Source organism: Tursiops truncatus, chromosome 8, assembly GCF_011762595.2.
Source record: "Tursiops truncatus isolate mTurTru1 chromosome 8, mTurTru1.mat.Y, whole genome shotgun sequence".
Classification (NCBI taxonomy): Eukaryota; Metazoa; Chordata; class Mammalia; order Artiodactyla; family Delphinidae; genus Tursiops; species Tursiops truncatus.
In genome coordinates this window covers 54056457-54073464 of record NC_047041.1, presented here as the reverse complement: position 1 = coordinate 54073464, position 17008 = coordinate 54056457, and the positions used below count along the sequence as shown (strand labels likewise).

Sequence of the window (17008 nt, the reverse complement as noted above, 5' to 3'; positions counted from 1 at the left end):
GAAGGAGGAAAAGTTTCCACACATTAGGAAGCCCCTTCACTGGCGGAGACGGGGGTGGGGGTGGGAAGCTTCAGAGCCACGGAGGAGGGCGCAGCAACAGGGGTGCAAAGGGCAAAGTGGAGAGATTCCCGCACAGAGGATCGGTGCTGACCAGTCCGCTCACCTGCTGGGATGGGTGGGGGCTGGGAGCTGAGGCTCGGACTTCGGAGGTCAGATCCCAGGGAGAGGACTGGGGTGGGCTGTGTGAACACAGCCTGAAGGGGGCTAGTGCACCACAGCTAGCCAGGAGGGACTCCAGGAAAAAGTCTGGAGCTGCCAAAGAGGCAAGAGACCATTGCTTCGGGGTGCTCGAGGAGAGGGGATTCAGAGCACCGGCCTAAACCAGCTCCAGAGACAGGTGCAAGCCACGGCTATCAAACGGACACCAGAGATGGGCATGAAACACTAAGGCTGCTGCTGCAGCCACCAACAAGCCTGTGTGCAAGCATAGGTCACTACCCACACCTCCCCTCCAGGGAGCCTCTGCAGCCCATCACTGCCAGGGTCCCGTGATCCAGGGACAATTTCCCCAGGAGAAAACACGGCATGCCTCAGGCTGTGGCAACGTCATGCTGGCCTGTGACGCCGCAGGCTCGCCCCACATTCCGTACCACTTGCTCCCCCTGGCCTGAGTGAGCCAGAAACCCCTAATCAGCTGTTCCTTTAACCCTGTCCTGTCTGAGCGAAGAACAAAATTCCTCAGGTGACCTACATGCAGAGGCGGGGCCGAATCCAAAGCTGAACCCCAGGAACTGTGAGACCAAAGAAGAGAAAGGGAAATTTCTCTCAGCAGCCTCAGGAGCAGCGGATTAAATCTCCACAATCAGTTTGATGTACCCTGCATCTGTGGAATACCTCAATAGACAAAAAATCATCCCAAAATTGAGGCAGTGAACTTGGGGAGCAACGATATATACATTTTTTTCATTTTTCTCTTTTTCCCGTGTGCCTGACAGGGTCTTGATGCTCACACCGGGTGTCAGGCCTATGGCTCTGAGGTGGGAGAGCTGAGTTCAGGACATTGGTCTACCAGAGACCTCCTAGCTCCATATAATATCAAACAGCAAAAGCTCTGCCAGAGATCTCCATCTCAATGCTGAGACCCAGCTCCACTCAATGACCAGCAAGCTACAGTGCTGGACACCCTATGCCAAGCAACTAGCAAGACAGGAACACAACCTTACCCATTAGCAGAGAGGCTGCCTAAAATCATAATAAGGTCACAGACACACCAAAACACACCACTGGATGGGGTCCTGCCCATCAGCAAGAGAAGATCCAGCCTCAGCCACCAGAACACAGGCACCAGTTCCCTCCAGCAGGAAGCCTACACAACCCACTGACCAACCTTACCCACTGGGGGTAGACACCAAAAACAACGGGAACTACGAACCTGCAGCCTGTGAAAAGGAAACCCCAAACACAGTAAGTTAAGCAAAATGAGAAGACAGAGAAACACACAGCAGATGAAGGAGCAAGGTAAAAACCCACCAGAACAAACAAATGAAGAGGAAATAGGCAGTCTACCTGAAAAAATATTCAGAGTAATGATAGTAAAGATGATCCAAAATCTTGGAAATAGAATGGAGAAAATACAAGAAAGGACTAGAAGAACTAAAGAGCAAACAAACAATGATGAACAACAAAATAAATGAAATTAAAAATTTTCTAGAAGGAATCAATAGCACAATAACTGAGGCAGAAGAACGGATAAGTGACCTGCAAGATAAAATAGTGAAAATAACAACCACAGAGCAGAATACAGAAAAAAGAATGAAAAGAATTGAAGATAGTCTCAGAGACCTCTAGGACAACATTTATCGCACCAACAGTCAAATTATAGAGGTCCCAGATGAATAAGAAAAAGAGAAAGGGTCTGAGAAAATCTTTCAAGAGATTATAGTTGAAAACTTCCCTAATATGGGAAAGGAAATAGTCAAGCCCAGGATACACAGAGAGTCCCATACAAGATAAATGCAAGGAGAAACAGGCCAAGACACACATTAATCAAACTACCAAAAATTAAATACAAAGAGAAAATAGTAAAAGCAGCAAGGGAAAAACAACGAATAACATACAAGGGAATGTCCATAAGGTTAACAGCTGATCTTTCAGCAGAAACTGGCTTGATCTGGCTTGATCTGCAAGCCAGAAAAGAGTAGCAGGACATATTTAAAGTGATGAAAGGGAAAAACCTACAACCAAGATTATTCTACCCAGCAAGGATCTCATTCAGATTCGATGGAGAAATTAAAACCTTTACAGAAAACCAAAAGCTAAGAGAATTCAGTACCACCAAACCAGCTTTACAACAAATGCTAAATGAACTTCTCTAGGCAGGAAACACAAGAGAAGGAAAAGACCTACAATAACAAACCCCAAACAATTAAGAAAATGGTAAAAGAACATACATAGGGGTAAACAGATTAAACGCTCCAACCAAAAGACAAAGACCGGCTGAATGGATACAAAAACAAGACCCATATATATGCTGTCTACAAGAGACCCACTTCAGACCTAGGGACACATACAGACTGCAAGTGAGGGGATAGAAAAAGATATTCCATGCAAATGGAAATCAAGAGAAAGCTGGAGTAGCAATTCTCATATCAGACAAAATAGACTTTGAAATAAAGACTATTACAAAAGACAAGGAAGGACACTACATAATGGTGAAGGGATCAACACAAGAAGAAGATATAATAATTGTAAATATTTATGTAACCAATATAGGAGCACCTCAATATATAAGGCAAATGCTAACAGCCATAAAAGGGGAAATTGACAGTAACACAATAATAGTAGGGGACCTTAACACCCCACTTTCACCAATGACAGATCATCCAAAACGAAAATAAACAAGGAAACACAAGCTTTAAATGACACATTAGGGCTTCCCTGGTGGCACAGTGGTTGAGAGTCCACCTGCCGATGCAGGGGTCACAGGTTCGTGCCCCGGTCAGGGAAGATCCCACATGCCGCGGAGCGGCAGGCCCGTGAGCCATGGCTGCTGGGCCTGCGCGTCCAGAGCCTGTGCTCAGCAATGGGAGAGGCCACGGCAGTGAGAGGCCCACGTATCACACACACACACAAAAAAGACACATTACACAAGATGGACTTAATTGATATTTATAGGACATTCCATCCAAAAACAACAGAATACACTTTCTTCACAAGTGCTCATGGAACATATCCAGGATAGATCATATCTTGGGTCACATATCAAGCCTTGGTAAATTTAAGAAGACTGAAATCATATCAAGTATCTTTTCCGACCACAATGCTATGAGACTAGATATCAATTACAGGAAAAAATCTGTAAAAAATACAAACACATGGAGGCTAGACAATACACTACTAAATAACCAAGAGGTCACTGAAGAAACCATAGAGGAATTCAAAAAATAACTAGAAATAAATGACAATGAAAACACAATGACCCAAAACCTATGGAATGCAGCAAAAGCAGTTCTAAGAGGGAACTTGATAGCAATACAAGCCTACCTCAAGAAAGAAGAAACATCTCAAATAAACAACCTAACCTTACACCTAAAGCAGTTTGAGAAAGAAGAACAAAAAAACCCCAGTGTTAGTAGAAAGAAAAAAAATCATAAAGATCAGATCAGAAATAAATGAAACAGAATGAAGGAACAATAACAAAGATCAATAACACTAAAAGCTGGTTCTTTGAGAAGATAAACGAAATTGATAATCCATTAGCCAGACTCAGCAAGAAAAAAGGGAGAATACTTAAATCAATAGAATTAGAAATGAAAAAGGAAAAGTAACAACTGACACTGCAGAAATACAAAGGATCATGAGAGATTACTACAAGCAAATATATGCCAAAAAAATGGACAATCTGGAAGAAATGGACAAATTGTTAGAAAAGCACAACTTTCTGAGACTGAACCAGGAAGAAAGAGAAAACATAAACAGACCAATCACAAGCACTGAAACTGAGACTCTGATTAAAAATCTTCCAACAAACAAAAGCCCAGGACCAGATGGTTTCACAGGTGAATTCTATCAAAAATTTAGAGAAGAGCTAACACCTATCCTTCTCAAACTCTTCCAAAATATAGCAGAGGGAGGAACACTCCCAAACTCCTTCTAAGAGACCACCATCACCCTGATACCAAAACCAGACAAAGATGTCACAAAGAAAGAAAACTACAGGCCAATATCACTGATGAACATAGATTCAAAAATCCTCAACAAAATACTAGCAAACAGAATCTAACAGCACATTAAAAGGATCATACACCATGATCAAGTGGCGTTTATCCCAGGAATGCAAGGATTCTTCAATATACGCAAATCAATGTGATACACCACATTAACAAATTGAAGGATAAAAACCATATGATCATTTCAATAGATGCAGAAAAAGCTTTTGACAAAATTCAACACTCATTTATGATAAAAATCATCCAAAAGTAGGCATAGAGAGAACTTACCTCAACATAATAAAGCCCATATATGACAAACCCACAGTCAACATCGTTCTCAATGGTGAAAAACTAAAACCATTTCCACTAAGATCAAGAACAAGACAAGGTTGTCCACTCTCACCACTATTATTCAATATAGTTTTGAAAATTTTAGCCACAGCAATCAGAGAAGAAAAAGAAATAAAAGGAACCCAAATCAGAAAAGAAGTAAAGCTGTCACTGTTTGCAGATGACATGATACTATACATAAAGAATCCTAAAGACACTACCAGAAAACTACTACAGCTAAACAATGAATTTGGTAAAGTAGCAGGATACAAAACTGATGCACAGAAATCTCTTGCATTCCTATACACTAATGATGAAAAATCTGAAAGAGAAATTAAGGAAACACTCCCATTTACCACTTCAACAAAAGAATAAAATGCCTAGGAATAAACCTACCTAAGGTGACAAAAGACCTGTATGCAGAAAACTATAAGACACTGAAGAAAAAAATTAAAGATGATACAAACAGATGGAGAGATATACCATGCTTTTAGATTGGAAGATTCAACATCGTGAAAATGACTATACTACCCAAAGCAATCTACAGATTCAATGCAATACCTATCAAAGTACCAATGGCATTTTTCACAGAACTAGAACAAAAAATTGCATAATTTGTATGGAAACACAAAAGACCCCGAATAGCCAAAGCTATCTTGAGAACGAAAAACGAAGCTGGAGGAATCAGGCTCCCTGACTTCAGACTATACTAAAAGCTACAGTAAACGAGACAGTATGGTACTGGCATAAAATCAGAAATATAGATCAATGGAACAGGATACAAAGCCCAGAGATAAACCCATGCACATATGTCACCTTATTTTCAATAAAGAAGACAAGAATATACAATGGAGAAAAGATAGCCTCTTCAGTAAGTGGTGCTGGGAAAACTGGACAACTACATGTAAAAGAATGAAATTAGAACATTCCTTAACACCATACACAAAAATAAGCTCAAAATGGATTAAAGACCTAAATGTAAGGCCAGGCACTATAAAACTCTGAGAGGAAAACAGGCAGAACACTCTATGACATAAATCACAGCAAGATCCTTTTTGACCCACCTCCTAGGCAAATGGAAATAAAAACAAAAATAAACAAATGGGACCTAATGAAACTTCAAAGCTTTTGCACAGCAAAGGAAACCATAAACAAGACCAAAAGACAACCCTCAGAAAGGGAGAAAATATTTGCAAATGAAGCAACTAACAAAGGATTAATCTCCAAAATTTACAAGCAGCTCATGCAGCTCAATATCAAAAAAACAAACAACCCAATCCCAAAATGGGCAAAAGACCTAAATAGACATTTCTCCAAAGAAGATATACAGATTGCCAACAAACACATGAAAGGATGCTCAACATCACTAATCATTAGAGAAATGCAAATCAGAACTACAGTGAGGTATCACCTCACACCAATCAGAACGGCAATCATCAAAAAATCTACAAACAATAAATGCTGGAGAGGGTATGGAGAAAAGGGAACCCTCCTGCACTGTTGGTGGGAATGTAAATTGATACAGCCAGTACGGAGAACAGTATGGAGGTTCCTTAAAACACTAAAAATAGGTGCTTCCCTGGTGGCACAGTGGTTGAGAGTCCACCTGCCGATGCAGGGGACACGGGTTCATGCTCCGTTCTGGGAAGATCCCACATGCCGCGGAGCAGCTGGGCCCGTGAGCCATGGCCGTTGGGCCTGCGCGTCTGGAGCCTGCACGTCCAGAGCCTGTGCTCCACAATGGGAGAGGCCGCAATGGTGAGAGGCCCGCGTACCGCAAAAAAAAAGAAAACACACACTAAAAATATAACTACCATACGACCCAGCAATCCCACTACTGAGCACATACCCTGAGAAAACCATAATTCAAAAAGAGTCATGTACCACAATGTTCACTGCAGCTCTATTTACAATAGCCAGGACATGGAAGCAACCTAAGTGTCCATCGACAGATGAATGGATAAAGAAGATGTGGTACATATATACAATGGAATATTACTAAGCCATAAAAAGAAACGAAATTGAGTTATCTGTAGTGAGGTGAACGGACCTAGAGTCTGTCATACAGAGTGAAGTAAGTCAGAAAGAGAAAAACAAATACCGTACGCTAACACATATATATGGAGTCTAAAAGAAAAAAAAATGGTTCTGAAGAACCTAGGGGCAGGCCAGGAATAAAGTCGCAGACATAGAGAATGGATTTGAGGACACGGGGAGGGGGAAGGGTAAGCTGGGATGAAGTGAGAGAGTGGCATGGACTTATATATACTACCAAATGTAAAATAGATAGCTAGTGGGAAGCAGCCACATAGCACAGGGAGATCAGCTCAGTGCTTTGTGACCGCCTAGAGGGGTGGGATAGGGAGGGTGGGAGTGAGACGCAAGAGGGAGGAGATATGGGGATATATGTATATGTATAGCTGATTCACTTATAAAGCAGAAACTAACACACCATAGTAAAGCAATTATACTCCAATAAAGATATTAAAAAAATAAAAATTAAATAAAATACTTTCTTAGCTCCAGCACACAGTCCAAGTTCTTTTGCCTGACACGATGGATCCTTAACAACTTGGCATTTGTTCATGCTACCTCACACAAGAAAGCATTGATTGCCCTTTTCTCTGGCTAGTATCATTGCCTATGTTTACCTGAAACTGTATTATCAATCCTTGTTTACGTGTTCTGATTCCTCACTAAACTGTAAGATCAAGAGCAATGACCTTACCTGCCCTTGATCTTAGGCACTCAAAGAGCCTATCACATAATAGGTGATCATTTTATAAATGAGAATTCAGGCACTTAAGTGCTATGTAATCTGGGAGATATATCTCAGACCAATGAGCCACAAATAAAAGAATTTTCGAGCTAGAAGAAACCTTAAAGGTTATGTTTATTAAATGAACAAATCGTAGGGCCCAAGAACCTTGTGCAAACTGTTCTGTACTACCAAGCAGAATAAATCACTCCATCAAATATGACCCCCATGGTACATTATTCATGTACCCCTCTTGCAGCCCTTATCCTTTTATTCTGTTGTTAATTTTTTCTCAAGGACTAAGTGTAAAATTTATCTGTGTATCACTAACACCTGGGCACAAAGAAAGTGCTAAGTAAATATTTATGGTATGAATGTATAAATGAATGCTGAGGAGAACTGAATTTTGTATTGGTTTCTACTACTAATTCATTCAAGGATAGGGAGCAAGTCACATAATCTCTCTGAGTCCCAATTTCTTAACTTGTGTCATGGATGTTATAATCTCATCCAATTATTTCCCAAATCAATTGGAAAGATCTGTGTGAAACCAATATGGAAAACAATGCAATACTACCACAGTACAAACCATATCCCCCATGTGAAACTAGTAAGAAAATAAAGAGGACTGAGCCACAGGGAAAATTCTGAGTTGCGGAGAAAAATGTCCTTTACAACCTGGTAAACCAGTACAGGATTTTACCAAGCAGGTGTCATCCTCTCTGCCATATGGCATGAGCCCCAGGGCCCCTCCTCCTCACTAAGGAACAACAGAGCTAAGGCTTTACTGCAGTCTCCTTTATAAGACCTCTCTGACATGGTCTTTCTCAGTTCCCTGCCACAGTGAAAAAAATCCACGACAGGGACTCAGACGACCCTAGTTCTAATCTGGTTGTGCCACAATAGCAATTATGAGCCTTCAGGAAAGTCTGTTTTCCTACCTGTGAAGTGGGGATGCTAATCTCTTCACTAAGTAATTGTGAGGACTAATTATGCTAACATACATAAAGTTACTAGCACACTGCCTGGCACATATTAGCTACACGATAAATAATAGCTGTTACTCCTCCTATAAAGGCATAAAGACATTTGTGCCACAAGGCACAGCTCAGCTTTGGTTAAGGTCCCTTCTTCAATAATTTGCAGTTCAATAATGGGGAGAAACTCCCAAGGATCTTAACATTAGCAAATTCTTCCCCACCTTTTAATTGTATCTATTCCATTTGATGAAAGAATGAATCAGGGGAAAGCGATGCAGACTGGGAATCAGATACCTACTGCCATTAACCATTCTCAATTTCAGTTTTATCATCGATTATACAAGGATAATAACCCACCTCATTAAACTCCTATGAAGATTAAAAGAGGTAGTGAATAAGAAAGGACTCAGTATGCGACAAGGTAATGGACATATGAACATTCTTTATCATCGATTACAGTATAAATGACTCAGAATAAACCAATCCCCATTGCTGGAAGCATGGTTCAAAGTATTTGGATGGTGACTCAGTATTGTGTTAGAATGTATGACATCCCCACTTAAAATTCTTCAATAGCTTCTCATTACCTTTAAGATAAAGTTAAAATTCCTACATGATCTGACCTGCCTCCCCTCCCCTCCCCTCCCCACCAGCCACCTCTAGTCTCTTCACACTTCACATTCCAATCATGACAAACCACTTGCAGTTCTCTGTACAAGCCTACCTCACAAACCTCCTTGTCTTGGCACATGCTAATTATTCTCTGTCGGGAATACGCTTGTCTCTTCATAATTCTTCCCCAAGACAACTAATTCAGCTCAGTCTGCACCATCAAGAAGCTTTCTTTATACATCCAATCTTTTATTCAGTAAATTGTTACTTGCCAGATGCCAGGGATCCAGTAACTGACAAGTCAAACATAGCTCCTGGCCTCATGAAGTTTTAGCATGCTGCACTGTAACTGTTTGTGCCTTCATGTCACTTACAGGATTGGGAGATTCTTAGGAGTTGGGATAATGTCTGATTCATCCCTATATTGCCACTTCTCCACACAGGACCTGGCATAGAATAGGGGCTTTGCAAATGTTTAGTAAATCAACATGAAATAACCAACTTTGCACAAGAGACAACACTGGATATAAAGAATAGCAGTATTCTAGTATATAAGTCACAGCTTAATAGCCATTAAGACCCTTTCGGATACATCAGCATCTCATCTTATAATCTGCCTTGGAAAACAGAATTTGTAGGTTATGAAGGGCAGAGGGACCTTTGAGGTCACCAATGACTCCTATCACATTCCTTCAAGTGATAGGGCATTCACTACAACTTCAGAGGACAGAATGAATGACCTTAAATTAATAGGATCTGCTCCCTTCAACAATTTGCCCTAATCCTGGTTTTGTAGACCCAACCAACCCAAAAGAAAGAATTCTCCTCTAAATGCAGCTATTTGAAGACATCTCTAAGTAAAGTGTATCATTCTCATTTATTGATGAAAAAACTGAAGCTCAGAAAGGCAAACTGGCTTTCCTAAGGGTCAAAGTGAAAACTGAAAATTGAGCCTAGCAGCCAGTTCTTCTGGTTCCAGGGTTAGGATTTCTAGAGCATTCATAAATTAAAGCTGGAAGGGATGCTTATTGTTTATTCAGTCCAAGTCCTTTATTCTGAGGCCCAGGGTGGGAAAGTGACCAAGATGAGTACCCCCCAGCCCAGGCTCTGCATCTACCACACTTGACTTGATCCCTAAAAAATCATACCTGCCCACATCAGAATAGAGGAAATAAAGGCTTACCAAAGTGTTAGAAGAATTATAATCCTCAGCTGATTTATCTGCAAAAGGAAAAAGACAAGGGACTCAGTCAGTAAACAATTACAGTTAATCCTTTCTTGAGACCTAAGGAAGCCTATTCACTAAAGCACTTGCCAAGCTCAGAATAATAACAGTGTTACTGGTACTACAGGCCCAACACCATTTTAAACACGTTATACACATTACCTCCTCTAATCCTCACTACAGCTCTCAGTACTATTAGTATGTCCACCTTCACAGATTTGGAAACTGATGTTCAGAGAAGAGAAGTAATTTGTCCACAAATTACTTAACACAAAGGTTATTAGGAGTCAAGATTTGAATCCTGGTCTAATTCTAAATACTAGGTTAGAACTATATCCACATCATCAGGCCTCAATGCTCAAGGAAATTTCCTGCATTCTAAGAGAAAGGGAAAGAACTCCTGGCTGGCATCACCCTGAGCCATCTATAACAAATCATGACCAGCATGTGGCTTTAGCTTTTAGAAAGGATCCTTCTACATCCATGTCTATTCCCCACAAGGAGAGAAAGACTAAGCCTTAGGAAAAGAGATGCATTAGTCATGTCAAGTATAATTAAAGGCAGGGTCTTATTTCTAAGAATAGGTCCAAGCTCCTTCAATCAGATAATCACCATATTTTATTAATTCCGAGACATGTATTTTTTCACATTAACATCTCAGAAAGAGATGTGTCCTACAATCAAAAGTATTTCATGATTTAATTGGCAGCTTCTTTTTCTTTAGGGGCATGTAAAATAACAATGCACCTTACAATCAATGATATCTTAGACTTGATAAACTATGAAACAGACCCAATGGAAATCTTAGCAAGAAAATAAGTTTAAAGACCAAGTATTGTGTTTGGATTTATTCTTTAATTCCTAAAAGTCCAAGAAGAAATTGATTTCACCAGTTCACCACCAATGGGAATTAAGGAGAAGAAATATTATATCAAATCCTACATCTTCCTCACCAAGAAACAAGCCCGGAGAATGTCCAAGATCTCAATTCCATCATACATGAAAGTATCAGGTATAGCTTCTTTGGTCCTATGACAAATTATGAACCCATAAACTGTGACAATATGTTCTTAAAACAAACCCTGAATAGCCAGCTGTACTCTGGATAAATCAATTCAGGATATAGCTTAAACATAATTCACTTGTTTTTCTTGTCCAAAAGCACATTCCATACCAAGTGCAATACTGTTCCTTCCTTGCACCACCCCTAACCTTATGTACTGCTAGTATTTTTGAGGACTGGGTATTCTGGTAATAAATATATCTCCACCATATAAAAAATAAGTACGTTTGCTCCTTTAAAATGGGATGTACAATTTCTGTATATAAAAATCAAATTCCATAGCACAGAATGACAGAGCAGAAAGTACTTGCAATCCCTTCATTTTACAAATAAATAAACTAGGGTTCAGAGGAAAAGAAACTGGTTCAAGGTTACATAAATCAGTCGCAAAGTAGGGCTAAAACCCAGAACCTGGCATTGTCAATCTAGTCTAGGCTTTGCTTATCACATTAGCTACTAGTTGGTACAGAAAATAAAGTGATGAAAAGATAGGAAACTTAACAAAAAATTGGCACGGAGGATTGTGCTTGGGCTTTTAGACAGCAAAGGATTTAAAGGCCCAAGTTGAAAACACACTTCCAACACTGGTATATCACTCAACTGATATGTTGAGGTTCTGTGAATAAGTCACTTAATTTCCCTGAGCCTAATTAATTTCCCTGAGTCTGCAAAATGGGGATAATGCCCTTGCGTTTCCAATCTCACAAGGCCGTCATGAGAATCAAATGAGATGGTTTATGTGCAAGCATATACAAACTGAAGTAGTGTTATCATAATTAATAGTATGAGAAGAAAGGAAATAGGAAAATGAGAGATAGGACATTAAAAATAACTGTGCCAGGGCTTCCCTGGTGGCGCAGTGGTTGAGAGTCCGCCTGCCGATGCAGGGGACGCGGGTTCGTGCCCCGGTCTGGGAGGATCGCACATGCCGCGGAGCGGCTGGGCCCGTGTGTCATGGCCACTGACTGAGCCTGCGTGTCCGGAGCCTGTGCTGCGCAACGGGAGAGGCCACAACAGTGAGAGGCCCGCGTACCGCAAAAAAAAAAAGGGGGGGGGGCTCTTCCCTGGTGGCGCAGTGGTTGAGAGTCTGCCTGCCGATGCAGGGGACACGGGTCCGTGCCCCGGTCCAGGAAGATCCCACATGCCTTGGAGCGGCTGGGCCCGTGAGCCATGGCCGCTGAGCCTGCGCGTCCGGAGCCTGTGCTCTGCAACGGGAGAGGCCACAACAGTGAGAGGCCCGCGTACCGCAAAAAAATAAAAAATAAAAAAATAACTGTGCCATAAACAACAAGGTCCTGCGTATAATACAGATAACTATAATCAGTATTCTATGAAAAACCATAATGGAAAAGAATATTTTAAAAAAGAATGTATTTATAACCGAATCACTTTGCTGTACAGCAGTAATTAACACAACATTGTAAATCAACTATACTGCAATTTAAAAAAATTTTTTTTAAAAAGTGCCAAATATACAGTTTTGCTTGGAATTGCCTTGGTCTTCAACTTACAGAAAACAAAAAATCCCTCACGTGTGTGTGCATGTGCACACACACACACACATATTTGCACAAATTTATACACACAGAAGTAGCTGTATGGACACATATCTATACATTCTATACATATACACTCAATGTTATTCATTTATGCATGCATGGAAGAACATATACACAATTACCTTAATGGGTATATCTATACCCATATTCACTCATAAATACTTAAGTGGACTTTAATTCCAAACATATGCAAACCCACATAGCTATGCTTCCATATACATAAATAGTATTTGTACACATCTACACACATATACATAAAAACAGATTCTTCGAAAGACTTTGCTGCTGAAGCTTTCAAAGCCAGCTTCTAATCTGAAGTCTCCAGGACAAACTCTTGAAAACACAAGCCGTAATCTAGAATACTTTCCTACCCATCACCCCTCAACCCCAATACTGCCTTGGAATGACCCAGTCCCTCAATGGAAGAAGTGATACAGACCCAGCGGGGCCAGATATCAGGAAGGAAACATGCTAGGAACATGTATGACACTCTACTGGGCACCACTATGCAGCATGAGCAAAGCTGCAGTCTGTCATCCTCACCATCTGTGCCCTTTGCTGCAAGCCAGATACTTGCTGGGGAAAGCATCCTTCAAAATTAGCTAGTTTCATCCCGGCTCTCACCTTCCCCAAGAATACTGCCCTTTGAAAGAGACAGCATGAACACCAGAAAAAGCACTGGACTCAGAGTTAAGACCAGTGGTTAAGAGATCACTAATTTAGCCACATTAGAAAGGCATTTTGGGCTCTAATGTTTGCAAAACAAGGGGAAACTGGAAGTGGTATATACTAAAGATACTTCTTGCCCTAACATTCTAAGATGCTATATACAAGGCAAGTTTCCAGAAATGTAGGCCTTCCTATGACTTGCCTAAGAAAAGAAAAATATCTCTGCTATGGAAGGAGGTGCTCCAAACAGAGTTACTAGAAGTAAGTGGTAAACTGAAAAGGTACTGGTCTAGGAGTTAGGAGACCTGGATTCTAATCCCAGTTCTGCAATCAAAAACATTCTGAAAAACACAGTCCCTTATACATATAGAGAGAGTACATCTAAAGAACATTTATTATTACTGGCCAGTTTTTCATTGGACTGATTGGACTGATAAAAATCAGTTCCTTGAGGAAGAAATTGGGCTTGCCTGCTTAACTGGGCTATCACATAACCTACTGATATTGAAAACGATGATAATGATGGCTACATTTTCATGGTGCCATTTTGCAACCTATAAAGAACTTTCGTATCAATGAGCTCACTTATCCTCATTACAACCTCTTGAGATAGGAATTATTATTCTCATTTTGAAGCTCAAAGAAATGAACTGACTACTAGAACATAGTGAGTATCAGAATCTAGATCTTCTAGCACAAAGTCTATGTTCTTAACACGTAATATCACAGTACTTTTTCAAAACATGCAGTTTCAGAGTAAAGACTCAAGTTTGATGCAAAAACCCATCATCTTGGCTCTCAAATTCCAAAATTCCATCTTAGTGAACGTGCCATCTCCACTCTTTCCGATACGTTCCTCCTCCACCCCACACCAATAGGCATCTACTAAGATGAAAACCTCTTCTTTCCTAGACTGCCCTGGACACAATCCCCATACCTGTAAAGCTCATGTACTTCTGGCTGTTGGAGGTCTTCTTCGAGTTATAAAATTCTAATACATCCAGGACAGCCTGCGGGTTTTTCTTCTGCTCCGATTTGGTGATATTTGATGTCTGAAGCAAGCGGGCCCACTGCTCTGGCATCCCCTATAAGAGAGACATGCAAGGCTGTCAGCAAGGCATAATCACAGGGGACCCTGAATGAAATTCAGAACTAACTCTGATAACTGATGGCAGCTAAAGAAGGCTTTAGTCATTCCTCTCTCTCTCTGCCCTCAGAGTTCCACACAGGTCTCTCTTATAACACATCTCTTACTATATCTGTCATTTCTTGCAGTATTTGCCCCTTCACCAGGCTATTCCTCCTTTACAGCAGGAATCATGTCTGATTTGTCTCTGGATCATCAGTGCCCAGCACAGAGCCTGACGCCAAGGGGCCACTTAACCGAGGTCTATTTAAGGAATGGAGATTCAAAGGCTTCTCAAGTACAATTCTGGAGGGGAGGAACGTGTCCCTCTCATTACTATAAGAAGATAGTAATGAGGGTCTCGGGCAAAGATAGAGGCATCAGGAAGTCTGGAAAGGATTAAATCTAACAGTGCATAGCCAGAACTCTGAAAGACCAAAGGTCTTTCTGTGACCCAGGACTTACTGTAAACTCGCCTGTGACAGCATCAAAACCAACGTGAATCGTGTGCTCAAAATCTGAAGGAAGAGAAATCTCTGGCCGTTCCTTCTCCTTCTTTTTATTTGCTGTAAGAGAAACAGGAAAAAGGAGATAAAAACAAGGACATTACTACATTTTTAGGCTTATTTAGCTCTTTGTTGAGCTCTAAGCTCCTTCAGAGGCCAAGGACTGTGATACAAATGAGTCAGTTGACCCAGAGCAAGTCACTTCCTTTTTTCTGAACCCTGGTTTCCCCATCTGCAAAATGAGAAGACTCAAGTAGATGGTCTCTAAAGAGCCTTCCAACCCAGACATCCTACATTCTATGAGCTTATATAACCTGCTTCTGCTTGCTTGATCCTTGATTATGGACCACTTTAAGGTTCTCTACATTACAGAATTTTAGATTTGGAAATTGTTTTAATTAAATGAATAGCTAATATTTTATCATGTGCAATGATTCAAGTTCCTTCTTTTTTCTATTATAGTTGATTTACAATATTATATTAGTTTCAGGTGAACAACACTGTAATTCAATATTTGTATAGATTATACTCCATTTAAAGTCGTTATAAAATATTGGCTATATGCCCTGTGCTGTAAAGTATATCCTTGTATCTTATGAATTAATTCAAGTTCTTTATTAATATTCACTGTAGCCTCACAACAACCCTGTAGTTAGGTACTGTCATCCTTATTCTGCAGATAAAGAAACTGAAGCACAGAGACTAAGTTATTTGCCCAAGATCAACTGGATAGTAACTGGCAGCAGTCAGACCCAAATCCAGGCCGTCTGGCCCAGGCCCTGAGCACTAAACCACTCTACTATGCTGCTTCCCTAGGCTACAAACTTAAAGAATCACTAAGTCTGAATATTTGTAATCATCGAGGGTGTTGCATACAGTAGGTGTTCACTAAGGTTCTGCTGATCTGGCATAAAAAGCTTCAATATTTAAAGAGTTGTCGTGCCCTTGTCGTACCCTTGTATTCCGCCAAGATTCATATGTTCTTAACTCCCAGTACCTCAGAATGTGACTTTATTTGGAAACAGAGCCATTGCAGATATAATTATTTAAAATATGATTAGGTCAAATTGGAGTAGGTTCAGCCCCCTAATCCAGTCAATGTCCTTATAAAAAGGGGATATTTGAAGACAAACGTACACAAGGAGAACACCTTATGAAGATAAAGACAGAGATCAGAGCAATGCTTCTTCAAGCCCAACAAATCACCAGAAGCTAGGGGAGAGGAATGGAACAGATTTTTCCTCACAGGTATCAGAAGGAACCAACCCTACAAACACCTTGATCTTGGACTTCTAGCCTCCAAAACTGAAACAATAAATTTCTGTTATTTAAGACCCCTAGTTTGTGGTAATTTTTTGCAGCAGCTCTAGCAAACTAATATAATCCTTTTCCAACTCAAAAGACTTTCTGGCCTTGGTATTAGCTAGACCTAGTCCACTGGAGCCTCAAAACAACTGTGTGACAAGCAGGGTAGTGATTTTGGTGCCCATATGACAGAAGAAGCCAGAGGTTCCAAGAAGTTAAGTAGCCTGCCCAATGTTACAGAGCAAGTTAGAAGCAGATCTGGGGCCAGGACTGAGGTCTTCGGCCTCCCAACCCCAAGGCCTTTGTATTCTCTTACACTACTATATATAAAATAGATAACTAATAAGGACCTACTGTACAGCACAGGGAACTCTACTCAATACTCTGTAATGGCATATATTACATTATATAATAGTAATATATATTATTACTATGCTTTTAGAAAAGAATCTAAAAAGGAATGGATATATGTGTATGTATACCAGATTCACTTTGCTGTACACCTGAAACTAACAAAACATTGTAAGTCAACTATACCCCAATAAAAATTTTAAAAATAAAAGCTATAATTTCATACACAAGAAAACCCTCAACAATAAGAAAACGCAATTAATGAAATACGCAAAAGACCTGAAGAGACACATCACCAAAGAAGATATAGATA

The 17008-nt window shown here is 40.4% G+C and overlaps 1 protein-coding gene across 6 annotated transcripts in view; it reads right to left on the bottom strand.

Moving 5' to 3' along the window:
* The window catches only part of PAK1 (p21 (RAC1) activated kinase 1), a 201874-nt gene that overhangs the window by 81315 nt on the left and 103551 nt on the right, over window positions 1–17008 (bottom strand). For all 6 annotated transcript variants that reach the window (XM_033862198.2, XM_073808390.1, XM_033862199.2 and 3 more), the window contains 3 exons: window positions 14999–15099; window positions 14345–14492; window positions 10075–10112 (listed from right to left, as the gene is read on the bottom strand). In XM_033862198.2, coding sequence (XP_033718089.1) covers window positions 10075–10112; window positions 14345–14492; window positions 14999–15099 — 287 coding nt within the window. The remainder of the gene's footprint in view (window positions 1–10074; window positions 10113–14344; window positions 14493–14998; window positions 15100–17008) is intronic.